The following is a 19,349-nucleotide window of genomic DNA, read 5'->3' as shown; positions in this document are numbered from 1 at the left end:
ACCAACACCATCATCATCACTACCACCATCAGCACCATCATCATCATTATTATCACCATCATCATCATCACCACCACCATCGTCACCATCATCATCATTATTATCACCATCACCATCATCATCATCATCACCACCCCATCATCACTAGTGTCCTGGGTACAGTCCCAAACTGATAGCCCTAGTAAGCAGATTGGGCACCACTGACACATCATAAACATTTATTTTAAAGATAAAAAATGTCTGCCAAGGTAGTCTGAGACTTGGACGGGGAGTGTGTCCCCTTTTTGAACATCATGCACTGGGAGGACAGCAGAAAGGCTGTGAGCCCCCGGGGACCCAAGGTGCTGGGGCAGAACAAGGCCAGACAACCTCTGCAGAAATTCGGTGGTTTCTGATTTTCTCACTTCCTTTCTTCATGGGGGAGGGCGGGGGGAAGGGGTCTCTCCTCCTCCCCCCATCCCCCAAGCCCCGCCCTTGCCAACTGGTGGGGTTTCCTTCTGCACGGCAGGGGCGCCAGCTCCCCTTAGGCGCTTGCTTTTCCCTGCTGTCTCTGGATCTCTTCTCCAGGAAGGATGCGGTCGGAGGAAAGTTATTTGCTAGCTAGAGCTCCCTCTGCTGATACACCGGGTGGAGGATTCGCTGGAAGAACCGCAGGTTTCAGAAGCACAGCTGGGCTGGGCATCTGGCAGGGCCTGCCTCTGCCTGTGGTCTGACCAGAGGCTGTTTCCTTCTCTTGGGCCGGGTGGGGCGGGGCGGGGTATGGGTGATGTCTGTCCGTGGCTGCAGGTGCTTTGGGAGCTTTCGGCATCCTGGCTTTTCTGACCTCCAGGTGCTCAGGAATCCTGGTGCTCGGGGGTGCTTGCCGAGACACTCAGGGATAGGTCGCGGTGGGACGATGTTCGATGCCAAACTCTCCCACGGAGACTCAAAAACAGGTGACCCATGTTTACGCTGTCTGTTTGATGCAGAAGTGAAACTAAGCGGAGGTTTTTAATTTTTTAAGAGCACAGTCAGGGTCAATTTGTAGAGTCTGGGTAAAAACAGGCTCTAATAAACCAAAAAGAAACAGACACATGATTAAGATGATAAAAAATAACCATGTGTTTGACTAAATTTGAGTCTCTGGCTGAAGTTTATTTAAATTCTGAAGGAGGCACGTCAGGCTCTGGCCCTCTGGTCCCCTCTGTCAGGACTGCCTGAGGGGAAGGCAGAGCATTTCTCCACCCACCAGCCTGCCAACGTGACCGAACGGACCTTCAACTCCACCAGTGGCCAGTGCCCACATCTTCCAGGAAATACATGACACTCCTACGTCCAACATCCTGATCCTCTGCCCCCCAGCAGCCTTAGGACCTAGGTATTCTTTTCTTCACCTTTTACGGATGAAAATATTGAGAATCGGTAATGTTAGGCAACTTGCTTAAAATCACACAACTAAAAGGGGGCTGAGATGGTGATGGGTTCCAGGAAGCACCAGTTGGCCCGCTGGCTTGCTGCTGGAGGAACGCACCGGGCTCATTTCCGCTCGCCCTCCTGTGACCGGTGTGCATTCCACGACCCCTGCAACGTGCCGGAGAGAGGAGAGAGGAACGAGACAAGGTCCTGGCCCTTGGGGTACTTGGAGTCCTCTATCAAAGTCGAGAATTAGCTTGAATTAGATTTAGTGCCGCTTCCTCCAGGTAGCCTTCTCTGACTTCCCCTTTTCCCCTCTGATATCTTTGGACACTCATAATTGATGCTGCCCTACTGTTATTAATAAAACGAATAATACCTAACATTTTTCTGAACCCTATGTACCAGTCTCCATAGAAAAGAATCTTTACACGGGTTATCTCATTAATCCTTATCAGAAATCTATGCGAAAGATCCTATTAGTATCTCCCATTTTACAGATGAGGCAACTGAGGCATAGAGAAGGTGACCAACTGATGCTAAAAGTCTCAGTTAAAAGGCGGGAGAGCTGGGAAGCTGTGTGACAGCTCCTTGAAGGTGAAGACTCCCCGCTCTGACTTCCCTCACAGCCCCTCACTTAGCACTGGGCACACCCAGCACCTTACAACTCGTAGTTGACTGATTGATTTCCTCCCCCCCCACTTGAACGTGGTGCGGAAACAAGATTTACGGGTGGAGTTGGGGAGGGAACCCCACACGTCGGTTGGTACCTCTTTAGAGTTCTGGTTCTCAGTTCACTCCAGAGTGGGAACCGTATTTAAAAAGAAAAAGTCCTCAGGGGACCTTCTTCATATCTCTATTTCGCTTGCCCAGCATGACGCCTGGCGCATAATCGGGTCCAATACATCTGTGTTGAATGACTGAATGAGCTTTAAAAATTCTAAAGAAACTTGCTGCTGTTGCTACAGCTGCTCTGCCAGAGTCTCGAGCGGGACTCCGGCTCTTTCTTCTCCATCAGGCTCCACGGAGATGCCGGAGGTGCTGTCTGTCTGTCTGTCTGGAGGCAGGAATATGGTCTTGGGTCCCTCTTCATCCTACAAACCTCACAGAAGCTGTTTATGGCCTCCATAACCTGCCCGGAGCTTTTAAACCTCTTTCTCGCACGGCTTTTTATGAGTTAAGATACAAACAACTGCCTCTCTCTCCGGGGACTTGAGGGCACGAGTCCTTAACCTCCCTCCTTCAGCCTGTGGCCCTTGAGGGAGCTGACCCAGAGCGTGGGCCCCAAAGGACTGTGGTTAAACGTGTCATGCACAGCAAGCAGAAACATCATTGCTGCTTAGCGGGAAAATGCAGGCGAGACCTTGAAGCAAAGATGGGAGGCCGGAGGGCAGAGGTGCTCAGAGCCCTCAGCGAGGCCTCTGCTGGGACGAGAAGCTCTGTTTGGACACTGAGGAAGAGTCCGGGGGACATGACATGATGATCTTGGGGACCATCTCCTCCAGTCCCTCATTTGGCACTAAAGAAACTGAAGTCCTGGGAGGAGAGTGACTTGCCCAGGGTCGTGCAGCATCACTGTGGCCGCATGGAATGGATAATGGCGGCTGCTTCCCTGCACCTAGTTCCTCCTGCCTACAAGATCCTGATCCCTACAGAACGTCCAGGTGGCTGCAGGGAAGCTGGCTTCTCCTCAGTGCCAGAGGTGACAGATGGCGACCTTGGTCAAAGTAATCAGAATGTTGTCTTCCTGGCCTCAGTGATTGGTTTGGGGATGGCCTATGACCTAAAGCTAGTTCAATCAGAGAGAATCTCTGGACCTTTGAGGAGAATGCTGGGAAATACTGACCCTCCTTCCCCTGAGCTAGAAATGAATAAAAGATACAAGTAGTCTCAGGAACTGATGCTAGGCATCTTGTGACATGAAGAGAGAACCTCAGGATGAAGCAGACCCCATGAAAGACAGAGGAGAGATGGAAAGGAAAGAAATCCTGGGTCATAGTTCCGAGCTGCTGGATCAAACCTCACCTGATGTCTTTCCTCTGGAACGTTCAGTTACATGATCCCATAAACTCTATTTTTCAGAGAGTTAGAATAGGTGTTTTATTACTAATAAACAAAATACTCTCAAGTGATAAACAGACAACAGAAGATTCATGGCTGTAGGAGCTTGTCTCTGTTCTTCTACCTCACTCCTAGTTAGGTGGGCTGAGCCCAAAGGGAAGGCCTCTATGCCTGGCCAGGCTGTAGATCCTTGGAAGGCTGAGTCTGGTCTGGAGTTCAGCATCCCCACTAGCTGTCATTTTACACTCCCAGCTCAGAGAAGTAGGTTGGCTTATTACATGGGTCCAGAAAGCATTTTCTTGGTGGCCACTCCCGCCCCACCCCTAGGAACCCATGAGCACTTTGTGTGTATCTCCAAAGTGATGATGATATCACAGACATCTAGATGTGGCTTCTCCCCTAGACCCCAAGCTTGTGGAAGGGGAGACTAAGCCTCACTCACCTTTGGGTCCCTGCACCTGGCCCAGGGCCTGAGACAAGTTTGATGTTCATGGACACTTGTTGAGCGGATGAAATGATCGCTTTCCCCTCCCTGCCTCCTTCTCTGATGGATCCTCTTTAGGCCCCCATTTTCTTCCCTTTAAAAGTTAGGCTGAGGGTTCAAAGCATAATGGACAAGACGCAAAGCCTTCATCCTGAGTCCTCCATTCACACACTGGGGATTCGGTCTGCGGCTGTCTTCGGAAAGTGCTAGGTCCTGTCCAGGACACCCACTCCCTCTATGCACTCTCCATGTGTTCAAGCTGCTGTGTATAGAGGCCTGGAGGAGAGGACAAGGAATGGAAAGACTGAGTCAGAGAAGGCTGGGGATGAAACTTGAGTCCATTGGGATCGTCAGTCTCAACCCTCATTGACAGAGGAGGAAGCTCGTGCCCTGGGAGGAGTCCTCCTGCCTCAAGGTCACCGGGACAGTCCAGTCGGGATGGGAAAGAAGCCCACTTTCCAAGGCAAGACCCCTCCCCGGGGATCTGAGCCCTGTGCAGACAGGAAGGCAGACTTCAGGACGGATGGGAAGAAGGACCTGGTGAAAGGCTGGGGGGGGGGGCGGGGGGGGGCGCCAGACTTTGGGGCTTGCAGCCCGGGAAGGTGGAGAAACTCCACGGGGTCTCCCTTTCCTCGCTAAAGCACTTGCTTGCCAACTGGGGTTGGAGTCTCTTGGCTTGTGCATCCTTAGGGACCGGAGAAGTGACTCAGTGAAGAGCTTAGCACATCGTTGGCACTAGGGGGTGGGAAGTGATTCAGGAGTCACTCAGAGACTCATTCATAGCCTTTCCCCTACCCTATAAGCCAGGGATGCAGGCTGCGTGAGACCCTTCTGTGGCTCTGACACTCCTGAAGAACCGTTTCTCCTGGCTCCAGCTGCCCAGCGGTCTTTGTGACCCCGGAAGACCCCTGGCTCGCAAACTCCCGGGCGAGGAGCCGGCTCCACTCAGCAGCCTCGTGCTTGCTTCCCACATGGAAGGCAGGAGCTCAGGACCCTCCGATGCTCCTCACCTCCCCTTGATTCTGAGCGGGCCCACCCTCCCCCAAAGCTCCCCCTGCTTTTCTTCCCCCGCCCCTTTTTCTCTGCCGCGGGAACTGGAGCCCCTCTCCCCTACCCGACTCCGTCTCGTGTCTTGGGGGTGTCTGTCCTCTCTGCTCGCCCCCACCCCCTTCCTTTCCCTCCTCCTTTTTCCTCCCTCGCTCCGCCCCCAGGCCCCGCCCCTCGCCACCCCGGCCCGCGTCCCCTAGGCCCCTTGCGGGTCCCCCGGCCCCCCTGCCCCGAGGAGGGGTGTGGGGAGGGGAGCCCCGGTAGGCCCCCACCCTCCCTGCGCGCCTTTCCCGAGCGCGCGCGCCCGGCGCCCCCTCCGCGGCCTCGCGCTCCCCGCCTCCCCGCCTCCCCGCCTCCCCGCCTTCCCCTCCTCCTGGTGACGTCCGGGTCCCTGCCCGTCTGAAAACTCCGCGCCGCGGCGGTGGAGGCGGCGGCGGCGGCGGCGGCGGAGGAGGAGGAGCAGCGGCGAGCCGAGGCGGCGGCGGCGGCGGCGGCCGGAGCGGGAGCCCGAGCGGCAGCCGGCGGCCGCGGGAGGCGCGGGGAGCGCGGGGGCGGCCCGAGCGCCCGGGGTCCCCGCGCCCCGCTCGCCCGCCGCGCTCCGAAGATGGTGGCGGCGCCGTGCGCCCGGAGGCTGGCCCGGCGCTCGCACTCGGCGCTGCTCGCGGCGCTCACCGTGCTGCTGCTGCAGACGCTGGTCGTGTGGAATTTCAGCAGCCTCGACTCCGGGGCCGGCGAGCGCCGCGGGGGCGCCGAGCAGCCGCCCCCAGCCCCGGCCCCGCGCCGCGAGCGCCGGGACCTGCCCGCCGAGCCGGCTGCAGCCCGAGGAGGCGGCGGCGGCGGCGGCGGCGGAGGATGGGGGCCCCCGGCGCGCGCGCGGGGAGGCGGCCCCGGAGAAGCCCGGGCGCAGCGGCCGGCCAGCCGGGGGGCACTGCCCGCGCGGGCGCTGGTAAGATGCTCTTTCGGCTCGCGTCCCGGAGGAAGGGAGGGAGGGAGAGAGGAGGGAAGAAGAAAGGCAGCCCCGACTCCACGCCCCCCAGCCCTGGAACCCCAGTCTTCAAACTGGAACTCCCCAAGCCTGCTGGCTCCACATCTCTTTCCCCTGGAAGCCGGGGTGGGGTCCCTGGCAAGGCTCAGGCGCCGTGGGCTGCCCCATCCCGACTCTGAGGTCTGCCCCCTTGGGGTCTGGGGAAGTTAGCTCCGGAGGAAGCGCTTTGGGGGTTCCTGGAGCCTGGCTGGGTTCCTGTTCCCCGTCACTCTCGCTGGCGCCCCGACTCGCTCTGTGCATGTGGGTGTTGGCGGCTTGCTCCCTGTCTGAGTGCGTGGATCTTGCCGCGGATCCTCGGCCGCTGCTCCGGTGCTGCTCGCAGCATCTCTGGTTTTTGCTGAGCCGAGTGCAGACCACTCCGTCCCCTGCTTGCCTCCTGGTTGTCTTTGCCTGGCCCGAGAGGGGGTCTCGGTTCGGTGCCCCAAGTCCCCAGCGTGTGCCTGAATCAAGACTCAGTCTTGGGTGCCTGGTCTTACTTTGGGTCTCCGGTCTCCCATCTCTGGATGTCTCCTCCATCTCTAACCTTGCCCTCTCCTGGTGCCCTCTCCGACTTTCCTTGCGCGCTGCTCTCCAGTGTCCGGGTACGGCCCCTTCTCGATGCTTGTCTCTGGCACTCTGTCTTGTGTGTAGCTGGTTCCTGTCACCAGCCATGTGTCTGACCACACAATCATGACTTCGGCTCCTGTGGATTTTCTTTGCCCTTCTTGGATGTGAACGCTCTGTGCTTGGAAACTCTTCCTTCCACAGATCTTCTGGGGCCATCTGGGTGTCTTCCTGTCCCCGACTTCTCCAGGGATGCCTTTCACGCCTTCTTTGGGCCGCCTTGCTGAGCCCACTGAACCAGGAGCACACAGGTCTGGAGGTCACAGTCTCCAACGTTGGGCCAGGGTCTCAGCACCCGGTCATGTGAGTGTCTGTCTGAAGGCATAACGACGTGCCATGTGGCTGTCTGTGTCTTCATCATACCACTTGCCTACAGGGATTCTCCCAGCCCTTGGGGGACATTAGACACCAGGGGGTATTTTCAGGATCCGCAGGCACTGAATGCACGTCTCTGTCACTTGTCACTTTGGGAGCCCTCACTGAAGGCTGCCTTCGGCACAGCGTGATGCTTTTTGATCTGCTAAACTTCTTTGGAGCCAACAGTAACCCTCTTTGCCGGAGGATGGCCCTTTGTGCCTGCGGGCTGAGCCAGCCCCAAGACGTGATGCGATGGCATTTCACGTTCCTGGCTGCTCGGTGTGGGTAGCTGGGAGATGTCTTTCCCCCGTTTTTGGGGAGGAGAGTGGAGTGAGGTTCCTGATGGAGAACCAGAACATTCTCAAAGTCCTGCGGCCTCGTTTGTGGCAAAGGGTGCTCCCCGACGCTGCCTTGGAACTCTTGGAGTGGATAGTGATGTGTTTGGGCAGAGATGCAATTAGAAGTTCTTTCTGGATTCGGAGCCCTGCTGGGAGGCGGGGTGGGAGGAGTTCTGGATGTGCGCTGCTGGTCCAGGGTGGGAACACGTAGGGTGGACATGAGAGACAGGAGACTTACTGTCTCCTTTGCGTCTGGGGTTCAGACGGGCATCAGGAGGCGCCTTTTGGGTGCAAATTCCACCTGTTGCAACAAGCGGAAAGAAGGCAGGAGGCCTGGCTGGCTGATTTCTTCCTGAGTCCCTGACGCTGTGAATACTCCGTCTACACCCCCTCTTTGTGCGTTCAGTTCAGTGTCTTAGTCGCTCACCTCCCAGCTCAGCCACAGAGAGGTTTGCAGTTGGAGGGGTGGGTGGGAGCATGCCACTTTTCCTTTTTTATTCTTTTTGGAATTCCAGTTCTAGCCGCAGAGTTGCTTTGATTTCCTGAAACTCCGCTTTCATAATCTTCAAGATCAGTTAACTGTCCCCCAACCACATCTCCCAATGTCTCCATTTATTTACCTTCTGCTATAGACGTCTACTATGTATTTTTTTCTTTTTCCTGTCTTCCTCCCTTCTTTGTGGTTGTCTACCATGCTGTTGTTCACTCTTCTCTCTCCTGGATTTGGATTTTATTTTATCTGCTTTTGCGACTCCTCTGTTCTCCCTCCCCCAGCATCTACCCCTATGTCCTGCTAGTTCCTGAAACCACAGTGCAGACATGCTGGGTGCAGCGCGGGTCTGTCCCCCTCCGACTGTGCCCACCCGGCCCCTGCCCTTCTGTGAGCTCAAGGAGACCAGAAGGGGGCAGGCTGTTCCCAAAGTCTCGTGTCGCCGGAGCTGGGGTTGCAGGCTAGGCGAGGACCAGACCATTTCTCGAGACTCTGAGGCCCCTGCAACATGCGGTTTGTCTGCAGACCTTGGCGAGGCTGCTGGCATGGTGCTTTGGAGGGAGATTCGGGAGTGGGACATTAAAAAAAAATTCGCTGTGATTTTCCAGATGGCTCTTGTAAGGAGCTGCTGAGGCACAAGCCTGGAAGATGATGCCTCGTCTGTGGGCTCTGTTGCGGGCGGGAGTTGGGTGGAGTCGTCTGTTGTGGTTGTCACGTGCAAGGGGAATCTGTGGCCCGGGTGGTGATGGTGGGTGTGTCCCAGAGTGTCAGGCAGGCGTTGTGTACAGAGCACTTTCCAAATCAGACCTTGCTGCTTCCTGTGCCCACCCTCCCAAGGCTTCTGTACTCCCCTCTTTTGTGTTTGGGGGGGCTGCGTCCCAGTGGAAGGACCCGGTTGTATTTTTGGTGCATTTTAAGAAGCCAAGAAGAAACACTCAGTTTCTCAAGCAACAGAGTCAGAGAGCGTGAGGATAGAGGCAAGATGGGCAGACCCATAGAAGATTTGTAGGCTCCCCTTTTCCTCTCAGCCTCTTTCAAAGCTGTTAAATATTCGAATCATTGCGTGAATTGCAGCTGAGTTTTGTGGCTGTGACACTGATGCCTGCATTGGGTCTCCAGTAAGCTGTGGATTTTCCTGTCATCTCGGAATTTAAGAAACAGATGGGCTCACTTATAAAGGGAGCAGAAACATGACGGAGGGCGTCAGAAAGATCACGCTACAGGTTCTGAATAGAATTGGAGAAAATGAAAGAGAGCTGTGTGTGTTAATGTAACGAATGTTTATTGATCCACTTGAGGTCCTCAGATTTATTGCTTGTGCCCTTAGATAAACTGATCTCACTAAGTTTCATTTAAGAAACCTAATTTTGTACTGCCCTTCCACACACACACACACACACAGACACACTCTCTCTCTCTCTCTCTCTTAAAGTAGAATGGGGTTTCTGTGTTGTTTGACTCCTTTGAAATGTTGATTTTTCGGCAGAAATTCCTCATACTTCACATTACTCAGATAACTCAGGACTTTTTCAGACATTGGCAGTGACTTTGAAAAATGGGTTCACTGTATCTGGATCGCCTCTGGTTCTAACGGGCTCAGAGGCGTAGCTTTTCTTTCTATCCAAATGTTTTGAGACCAGAGGGTATTTTCTTGATGGTTTGCTTTTTTCACACTCTCAATGGAGTTTTATTTTGCTTGAGCAATGCAATACTTGGTATACAGAAATATGCAGCATTGAACAATATTTATCTTACTGCACACGTTGCCATCTGCTTAATCATATACTGGAAAATGTTAAGTAAAATCGATAAATAAAGGTAGAAATTTTATGCATAGGTATATGTAATTTTATATATGGGTATACATTTTATATATATATATATTTAGTCGTCTTAACACTTTAGATATTCTCTCTAGTTTGTCAAGTTTTTTTAATGTTCCAGAAAGTTGAGTGACAAATGCTTGCTATTGTGCAAATGAGAAGCCAAGGCAAAAGTTACTGTTTGCTAGAGATTGTCCGATTTTGATCCATGGTCTTAACAGAAAAGGAAATTTGGTGTCTTAAGCTAGAGCAGATACCTGACATCATTGCATGTGTGTGTGTGTGTGTGCGTGTGTGTGTGTGTGTGTGCGTGTTTTCCCTAGAAAATAAAATATCTTTAAGGATATCTCTGTAGTAAGGGGCTGCCCTCCCACCCAGAGCTATTTATAACTGGTGGGGCCATAATTCTCCCTGCAGAAAGACCGAAATGCACAGTGCCCACATAATTGGATGGCCCGGGTCAGGGCTGACCGCGTCTCTGTCTTTTGGTTAATTCTGCCCTAAGAGTTGTCACTTAGGATAACTCCCTCTCTTTTTCCTTTTGCATCTCCTCATTTCTATTGATCCCAATCCCCATCTATCAGAAACAAAGAGAAAATTCTCTGGGGAAGATGAAAAATAAATAAAACACAAACTCAAATCCAACAAGACCGACATTCAAAAGAAGGGGTGTGGGAATAGGAGAAAAAGTCACAGGAAATGTGTGCCAGGCCCTGGTGCAAATGAAAGAGACCTCCATTACGTGTCCTTGAGTCTGACATATGTGGGTTCAGATCCCAGCTGTGCCGTTTGCCATGTCCGTGATCTTTGGCAAGTCCTTCTAACTTCGATCCTCTATAAATTGGGGTGACCTCATAGGATTGTGTGAGAATTAAATGTAATAATACGTATGAATCGATTTGCGCCTGGCACATAAGAAATGCTCAAATGTGAGCTGTTGCTCTTAAAAAGAGATTCTTAGTATGTTTCAAAATAAGCAATTTTGTCCAATTATGTGTTTTCCCACGCAAAGTACGGTTTGAGGGAAATCCAAGACGGCAGAATGCATCTAGCTTCTTCTGTGTGCACCAGCCTTGGAGCAGGATGGCATGCGCTAGAGGGAGGAGTGCTAACATTTATTGAGTGCCAGCTGTATGCCAAGCATCCTTTAGGTGTGTTGCATGCATTCTATTATTAAATGCTCACCAAAAACAAAGTTCAGGACGGAAGAAGATATTACCCAACTAATAGAAAATTGAAGCTAGGGACACCAGCCTAGAAATTGCAGGTCTTCTGCGTGCCAGATACGTAGCAGGAATAATGAGGGCTTTGCCGATATTGCCTGTCTCAGTGAATCTTTCTGATTCTGTGGGATAGGACTGTTGCTGTCCCCATTTCACAGATGAAGAAACTGAGGCTCAGGGAGGTGAAGCAGCTTGCTCCCTGAGATTACCATGCTGGGGAGGAGAAGACGTGGGTCCAGCCCCAGGCCTGCCCGAGTCCAACTGATGTGTAGATTTCTGAGCACCTTGTCCATGTAGTTCTTTCAAAAACCCTAAATGCAGCCAAGTCATTCCTGAAAATCTTTATACCACTTTTCTCACTTAGTGTTGCAGATTCCTAAAAATGTGCAAACCCTCGGGGCCGGCCCGGTGGCGTAGCGGTTAAGTGCGCATGTTCTGCTTCGGGGGCCCGGGGTTCGCCAGTTCGGATCCCGGGTGCAGACATGGCACCACTTGGCAAAAGCCATGCTGTAGCAGGCATCCCATGTATAAAGTAGAGGAAGATGGGCATGGATGTTAGCTCAGGGCCAGTCTTCCTCAGCAAAAAGGGGAGGATTGGCAGCAGTTAGCTCAAGGCTAATCTCCCTCAAAAAAAAAAAAAAGTGCAAACCCTCAAAAAGGAGCAGATAGGTAGTTTTCTTTGAAGCAGACCTGTAAATAATGAGACAAATAGAAGGATGATCGTAATAATAATGCCTAGATGGCTGTTATGATGTTTCAGGCACTGTTTCAAGTCCTTTGTTTGTATTAACTCATTTACTCCTTCAGGGCAGGTACTATCATGGTTTCAACAGCCGGCAGTCATGATGCTCATATCTCACCTGGCCCTGGTCGGGGTGTTTTACCAACGTTAACTCATCCAGGCCTCATGCTCCTAAGGTCCACGGTTATGAATGGCACAGCCAGGATTTGCACCTAGGCTGTCCATGCTCTTAACTGCTCTGCCCTACAGCCTCTCTCTTAGAAGCATCTCGTGGGAGTCCCCAACCTTGGAACCACAGAACTCATTTAAGGAGGCACATGAGTGATTGATTCGGTCATAATGCCCAGCCCCGAGGACGTTTTATGGTCCTGGAAAAGAAGGTGTCACCCTAGAGTGAAATATGCATCGTGCCTACCAGGCAATGATGGAACTTGAGCTGCCCGGCGGGCGGAGTAGGGAGTTTTGAATTCAGCTCCTCCTAGACGGGGCAGGAGGGGGAGAGGGCACGAGGCAGGGCTCCTTGGCTGGTGGAAACAGCCTTTCCTTCATCAGCAGCTGGCTTCCTGCTGCTCCGCTCAGCCCACGCAGCGGCTCTGTGGTTCTCTCCGGAGGAGCCCACGACTGGTCCCGGGAGCCTGGGCGATGCAGCGAGGTATCTCTAAGAACACGCAGCCCGGGTATCTTGTGGGCGCTTCCTTCCTTCCGCCTGCAGCCGAAGCGGCCCGTTTGCCCGCAGATACGCATCAGGTTGTTTGCCTCTGATCCCTGTGGTGGGGTTGCCTCCTCCCTCGTTGGAAGCCAGAGAGGTTACAAAGAAGGTGGCAGGGACTGCGGCGGGCGCGTGTGTCGTCTTAACCCCTTCGACGCTGTAGCGAGCAGGGAGACTGGCATTGTTAGTATCAGGGCCTGGGAGCCCTGACGTCCCATCCCAGCCAGATGGCAAAGGGGTGGCACCCTAAGGGCATTCTCCAGTCTTTTTAGGGGGAAGATCTCCCCCTTCAGGGCCATCTGTGGGCAGCTAAATAGATTTGGTCTGTCTCGGGCCTGGCGTGTCCCAGCCAGGTGACTGCTGGCTTATCTGGCCGTCTAATCCTGGCTCGCATGTCTGTGGATGCTAATGACTAGCATCTCCTCCCAGGGACTCCTTGGCTGTAATCCCTGGCCTCGAGGCACATTGTTTAAACCCACAGGAGTTAAGTTTATGGGGCAGAGAGATTGATGCAAAGGTCCCCTAGCCTAGGGTAACTGTGTGCTAAGGATGAAGAGGAAGCGGAGGAAGATTTCCGTGCACTAGACCCTGTGGAAGTTCTAGAAAGACATGATCTTATTGAATCCTTACAACATCCTGCAAATTAAGGGCTGTTAGTCCCATCTCTGTTTTACTGATTATAAATAATAAAAATGAAGGCAATAAATTAGATGAAAGTTAAACAGCCGAGAAGTGGCCAGTCTAGGAATTGAAGGTTGGTGGTGACTCCAAAGGATGCATTCCTAGTCTCTACTCAATTTAGAGTCAGTAAGTCCTTTTTGGTCCCTTGGCCCTCCCTTTCTCCCCTCCCTCTCATCCTTTCATGCATGCATGCATCTACCCATGCATCCATCTATCTATGCAGGCATGCATGTGTGCAGCTGTCTATCTATGCAAGCATGCATCCGTCTCTCCATGCAGGCGTGCACCTGTCCCTCCACCCATCTCCCACTTCAGTACCTAGAGCATGCCAGGCACTGTACCTGGCTCTGGACCTGTCTTTGTGAACAGGACAGGTGTGCTCGCTGCCCTCGGGGAGAACCAGTCCAGCAGGTAAGGTTAGGGCCACGGCTGATAAACGGCCTATCAACAGACGTCCCTCCCATGCCCTAGCCCAGTTCCTTGCTGATCCCCTTCCCATGATGACCTCTGGGACACAAGAGGAAGGTGTCCTCTGGACGGGTGGGAGCCAGCAGTAGTGTGATTCAGGGCCCTTTGGAAACCCCCCAAACTGCCAGCGATGCGGCCTGGACTGCTGCACTCACAGGGGTCAAGCTCTTCTTAGAGCTGACTAAGGAGCCCAGAGATGGGCACTGAGCCGCCCCAGGTTTGCAAGGGGAGCAGGTGGTCAGATGCTGTGGGGCCTGGGAGGTGTGTCACGTGATGTTTAGTTTGGGGTGGGAGGCAGGGCTCTGCCATTCATATGTGTGTGACCTGGACACGTTACTGTACCTCTCAGGGGCTCAGTGTCCTCATCTGCAGTGCAGGAGCCAGGCAGGCACCCCCCTGGAAGGGCCTGGTGGTGAGGCTCAGCGCCAGCCCGTGGTCCATGCTCCCAACTTCCTTCCTGATGCAGCCTCGCCGTGAGGGATGTTTGCCAGAGACGCCCCCAGATTCATGGCCCTGGGTGGGTTTTGTTTGGCTCACACAGTATGTTAAAATAGAAAGGCACCAAAATTTAAGCATTAGGAAATGCTATAAAACGCTGTGGGTTTTTGGAATGCCTTTAAAAAGTCACAAGATCTGGCAGCACTGGGCCCCTTCTTTCTTATTTGCAAGTCGCCAAGCAGAGGAGGGGCTTCCCTGAGACCCTCCAGATTCCCAAGAGCCCCCCGCCCAAGGTCTCTGCTTTGGCTTCTGATACCTGACTGGCCCCTTTAAGCTGTCGAGTTTGCAACCTCTGTTTGGAAGGTCTCCGCGTTCACTGTGCTGAGCTAAAAATAAGTATCTGTGGTCACCTTTCAATTATCCCCGTGTGGTTTATTCACAGCACTTATTTACCTCTGCTGCCGTTGCTTTCCCCTGGGCCTGGCCGAGGTTTCTTCCCTCCCTCGCTGTTGGAGTATACCCAGGATATGCAAATTCTTAGAAGCACTAGGCCATTGTGAAGCCAGTGTCCTCAACAAAAATAGAATCGTGCGTTCTACAATTTGGTAAACTCGTTTCCCCTTTGTTGGGGGTGAGGGTAATATGCTATTTTCAGTCATCCGCCTTCCCCTTTCTGGGCTCCCCACAACCTTGGCCCCCCCATAACGTGTGTGGGGACATTGAGAGTTGTCAGAGAGCTGGGGGACGCCGGTGGAAGGGTGGAAGATTCCAGAGCATCTTGGCTTGGGTTCCGACTCCGTCAGGGATGAACTGTGACTTTCATCTCCTTGTGTCTTTTTGGCACATTCTGGAAGATGATGTGAATAAGCCCACCCTCCCTCACTGGGTTGTGAGGGTCTCATCTGATAACCAGATCAGAAAGCGCTTTGAGGCTCAGGAAACGCTGCCTGAATGTAAGATGGGGTCCCGTCTTAGAGCAGAAGAATGTGGGGTGTTCACACCAGTGGGCTTCGCTCCCTCACACCTTCTTGTGGTCGCTGGGGAACGATCTGTGAATGAATGAATGAATTCCACCCGCCCATCCGTCTGCCCATTGATTCAACAGCGTGGTTGAGGGCCTACTGTGTGCCAGACGCTGTGCAAGTACAGGTGAAGATGGCTGTGGCCCTGCCCTCGGGGGTTTATGGTCTGGGGGGAGGATGACCCCCAAAGGCCAACAAGAACATTTAAAAAAGTTAAATTGTTACAAGTGCAGGAACGGAAACAATTGGGGTGCTGAGAGAAAGCAAGAGGCTGTGGGTGAGGATTATTTTGGACACTGTGGCCTAATTTTACTTATTTTTGGTTGAGGACTTATTTGCATGGACACTTTTTGCCAGATTAACTGCAGACTGACCCCCAGAATCCCCGAGTGTAGTACGCACCCCAGTTCTGACACAGCAGTGATTGAAGGTGCTACATAGGCAAATGGTCTTTGTTATAGCAGCTTTTAATAGTTTCTACTCATATCTGTACGAAATTTATTCAGTTCTTAAATTTTGCAGAAGTTTTTTTACACACTTTTTTTTTTTTTTGGTGAGTAAGATTGGCCCTGAGTTAACATCTGTTTCCAATCCTTGTCTTTCTTCTTTTTTTTTTTTGCCTTCCCAAAGCCCCAATATATAGTTGTGTGTCCTAGTTGTAAGTCATTCTAGCTCTTCTGTGTGGGGTGCCACCATGGCATGGCTTGATGAGTAGTGTGTAGGTCCGCCCCCAGGATCTGAATCCTGGAGAACCCTGGGCCGCTGAAGCGGAAAGCATGAACTTAACCACTTGGCCACAGGGCTGGTCCCCTAGATCCTTTTTTTAACCAAAATGTACTATATATACAAAAGTGCACGCATTCTGCTAAATGTACAGCTTGGTGAATGTTTGCAAACAACACACCCAAGAAACCCACACGCATATCAAGAATCGGGACATCCATGACATCCCCGATGCACCCCTCCCCTGCATCCTGGGTGAATATTTTTAAAATTGTATTAGCTGTGTATTTCTTTAAATGTTTATTACGGGAAATATATAAATATAACCAATCAAAATGACAGCTTTGGAGCTCTTAGTACTTAGCATGTGGATAAAGTGGAATTTGAATAAAAGTTGTCAGTTAACATATGGAAATGTGTAAGTAATAGTACCAAACCCTAATTCTGATCCTAATCCTGACCTCTACTTGGATGGCAAATGACTGTCAAGGAGATGCTGAAATGACCAAGGTTTGGTCACCGTTGGCTTAACCAGTTTGAAGACCCCCTGCTCCTCTGGTAAATGGTGGTGCTGTTTTGGTTAGACGTTGGGAGGGACTGTGCGCTGGGTTTGAGTGGAAGTCTCTGTCTTGGATCCTCTCTGATGTTCCAGGTTGCCGTCTGCGTTGCTCCTACACTTATGGGGCTCCGCAAGCCCTCCTCTGGCCTCAGGTCTGACCCTTCGTGTGCGTCTCTTGGATTCCTGCTGAGCGTTCGCTGCATATTGACTGTGCTCGAGTCCCCCATGTGTCGGACATGGAATTAGCCGTGATGGATGAATCCCCAAATGGGCCCATAATGACCACATTAACTTAACCCTGAACCGAGACCCTCCTGTTCGGAACCAGGACAGCAGAACCACAGTAGAATGCAAACAGCAATTCAAAAGGGCAGTGGAGACGGCTAATCGTGTTGTAATGAGCAAGGCACGAAGCAATAAAAAACGGAGCCCAAGGACGGCGTGCTAATTTCTCCCAAGTCTTAGCACTCCACCAGACTCACGTTAATAAAATAAACAAATGTTTTTGGTAATGGAGAGCTAATGTAGACATTATTTAAGGATAGTATTAAAAGGAGATTAGATGGATCAACTAAGACAGTGGTTACCTCATTAAGCATCCTCTCTTTGGGGATGTGAAAAACTTCTCTTTCTTTTTTTCCTCTTTTCTTGTGAAATGGGGCTTTATTAATCAGAGATGTAATAGGAAATATTTTTTTTTTCCCAGGCTAGTGGCTGTCTTCTGTTTATTTTTTAATGTAGGACCATGCTTTGCAGATGTTCTGTTTCAAATAAAAGCCTATTCATTGTCTCTCTCTCTCTCTCTCTTTTATCCCCAGCTCAGAAGGGGAAGCTGTTATAAAAGATAGAAACAAGAGAGCCCCATTTGCTCGTCATCAGGCTTCATGGAAGATTCCATTCCTGATGTAAAATGCCCTCATTACCTGCTTTTTCTCGTGGTCCTCTTGAGGAATAGTTTTGGAATTGTAACATCTGATTCTCTCTTGTTTAGAAGATGAGGTGATGACAGAGAAGAGGGTGGAGATGACCTCACAGGGTCTGTTCAGAGAAGAGCTGGGCGGTTTGCAAAGGGGCGTGGACTGGATTATTAACTCTTCTTAGGTTGAGAGGCTGACTGCTGTTTTGGCCTGTTTTTTTAATGCGAAATTTGCCATTTTAATCATTTTTAAGTATACAGTTCGGTGACATTAAGTACATTCACAATTGTTGTGCAATCATTACCACCATCTCTCTCTAGAGCTCTTTGCATCTTGCAAAACTGAAACTCTGTATCATTAAACAATAATGATATATATTTTTTCACTTATTTTATTGAGGTCATAATGGTTCATAACACTGTGTTATTTCTGCTGTACAGTATTATTTATTAGCTTCTGTATAGACTGCGTCGTGCTCACCACCAATAGTCTGGTTTGTAACAGTCACCATACATATGTGTGCCTTTATCCCTTTTGCCCACCCTGCCACCCCCTTCCCCTCTGGTAACCACTAATCTGTTCCCTTTGTCCATGTGTCTGTTTATTTTCCATATGTGAGTGAAATCGTGCAGTATGTGTCTTTCTCTGTCTGGTTTATTTCACTTGGCATAATACCCTCAAGGTCCATCCACGTTGTTGCAAATGGATGATTTTGTCTTTTTTACAGCTGAGTAGTATTCCATTGTGTACATATACCACATCTTCTTTATCCATTCACCTGTTGATGGGCAGTTGGGTTGCTTCCGTGTCTTGGCTATTGTGAATAATGCTGCAGTGAACATAGGGGTGCATGGGTTTCTTTGAATTGTTGATTTCAAGTTAGGGTAAAAAAAATCATCTGGAGAAAGCAAAACTCTTTACTGGAGTGAGCAGGTGGTATAAACCCCCCACAAAAACGGACCCTAGAAAGTACTGACAAAGGACACCTGCTTCTCTGTGGGTCTGATCTGGGCTGCCGATGGAATCATGGCAGCGTAGCGTTTTCTTTTTTCCTGTTCATCTTTTTTTTCTTTTTATTAAAAAAAAAATTTAATTACTGGCCAACATTTAAAAATCAGTGATTTCAAATAAAAATCTAATTTGGAGTTCCTATTAAAAAAATGGAAATTCTGGCCTTTATTCCCAAAGAAGTAACAGTTTGAGGGAGGGGAGAAGATGTGGGTGCCCCTTTATGTGAGACCCCCCCCCTTTCCGTTTGCCAGGGGGCCTAACAGTCTGCTTTGCTCATTTGTGTCATCTGTAAGACTGCTGTTGGGATTTGAGTTTACAACTCTCAAATTAATGATAATAATAATAGTAATAATAAGTGCTCTTGTCTATTACATTTCCACTCTGGGCCAGGCATCTCGTGGATTATCTCATTTAATCATTAGGACAACCTTTTGCTGTTATTCCCATTCACAGATGAGGAAACTGAGGCATAGACAGAGTAAGGAATTACCCAAATGCACAGAACAGTGGACTTGGAATCTGGACTCAGGCAGAGTGACCAGGAGCCTGTGTGTCACCTCCCACGTGTGCTGCACAGAATGTTTGAGGAAGGCGATTCTGGTGAGGAATTCTTCAGAAGGAGAGTTGGTACTGTTTGCCCATTGCATGGATGGAACCACCGAGACCCGGCAGTGAGTGGCTCACCCAAGGTCAAACCATGCTGTAAAGCACAGAATGTGTCTCTCCATCTCTAAAGAGAGGGCGGGCACGAAAGTGACCATAGGCTTGGGCGCCGGTGAAGCTGGTGGTCTGGCCGAGGTGGAAGGACCCTCACCAAGGTTCCCCCCGCTCCACGCACACAGAGCAGGGCAGGGGTGGCGGCCTTCGCCCTCCGTCTATGCAATCTTGGCAGCGGTGAGGTAGCATCCACAGGGCCATATTTTGGTAAGTTGCTGATTTGTATTAAAATAATAATTACCGCTATAATTGCAAGCATGGATTTCAGTGCGACTCAGCTGCTGACTATGAGAAAAACTAATTAACTGCATTTTCTCTCGGAATCAAATGGAAGCCGGGTCTGACCTTTCTCCTTTGTGTGGGTCCCGCACAGGTCTTGCTGCAGGTTCAAGGCCACGTGTTTTGCCAGATGCTGTTTGTGTTCACAGTATTTATTGATAGCAGGTTTCTATGCGAAGAGGAGCTGGTAATGGGGCAAACACCATCATTTCCCGCAAAT

The 19,349-nt window shown here is 51.1% G+C and overlaps 1 protein-coding gene and 1 long non-coding RNA gene across 2 annotated transcripts in view; one reads left to right on the top strand and one right to left on the bottom strand.

Annotated features, from left to right (window-relative positions):
• Positions 1-209: 209 nt before the first annotated feature.
• LOC139040211 (uncharacterized) lies at positions 210-5,793 on the bottom strand. The gene is made up of 3 exons (XR_011494283.1): positions 5,657-5,793; positions 3,896-4,213; positions 210-1,047 (listed from the first exon to the last, which is right to left on the bottom strand). It is a non-coding gene; the product is annotated as an uncharacterized lncRNA (long non-coding RNA).
• XYLT1 (xylosyltransferase 1) overlaps positions 5,421-19,349 on the top strand; it is a 301,755-nt gene continuing 287,826 nt past the window's right edge. The window contains exon 1 of the mRNA XM_014837585.3: positions 5,421-5,930. Coding sequence (XP_014693071.3) covers positions 5,589-5,930 — 342 coding nt within the window. The 5' untranslated portion in view covers positions 5,421-5,588. The remainder of the gene's footprint in view (positions 5,931-19,349) is intronic.

Source organism: Equus asinus, chromosome 14, assembly GCF_041296235.1.
Source record: "Equus asinus isolate D_3611 breed Donkey chromosome 14, EquAss-T2T_v2, whole genome shotgun sequence".
Classification (NCBI taxonomy): Eukaryota; Metazoa; Chordata; class Mammalia; order Perissodactyla; family Equidae; genus Equus; species Equus asinus.
The sequence above is the reverse complement of the archived record's forward strand: the minus strand, read 5'-3'. Positions and strand labels throughout refer to the sequence as shown.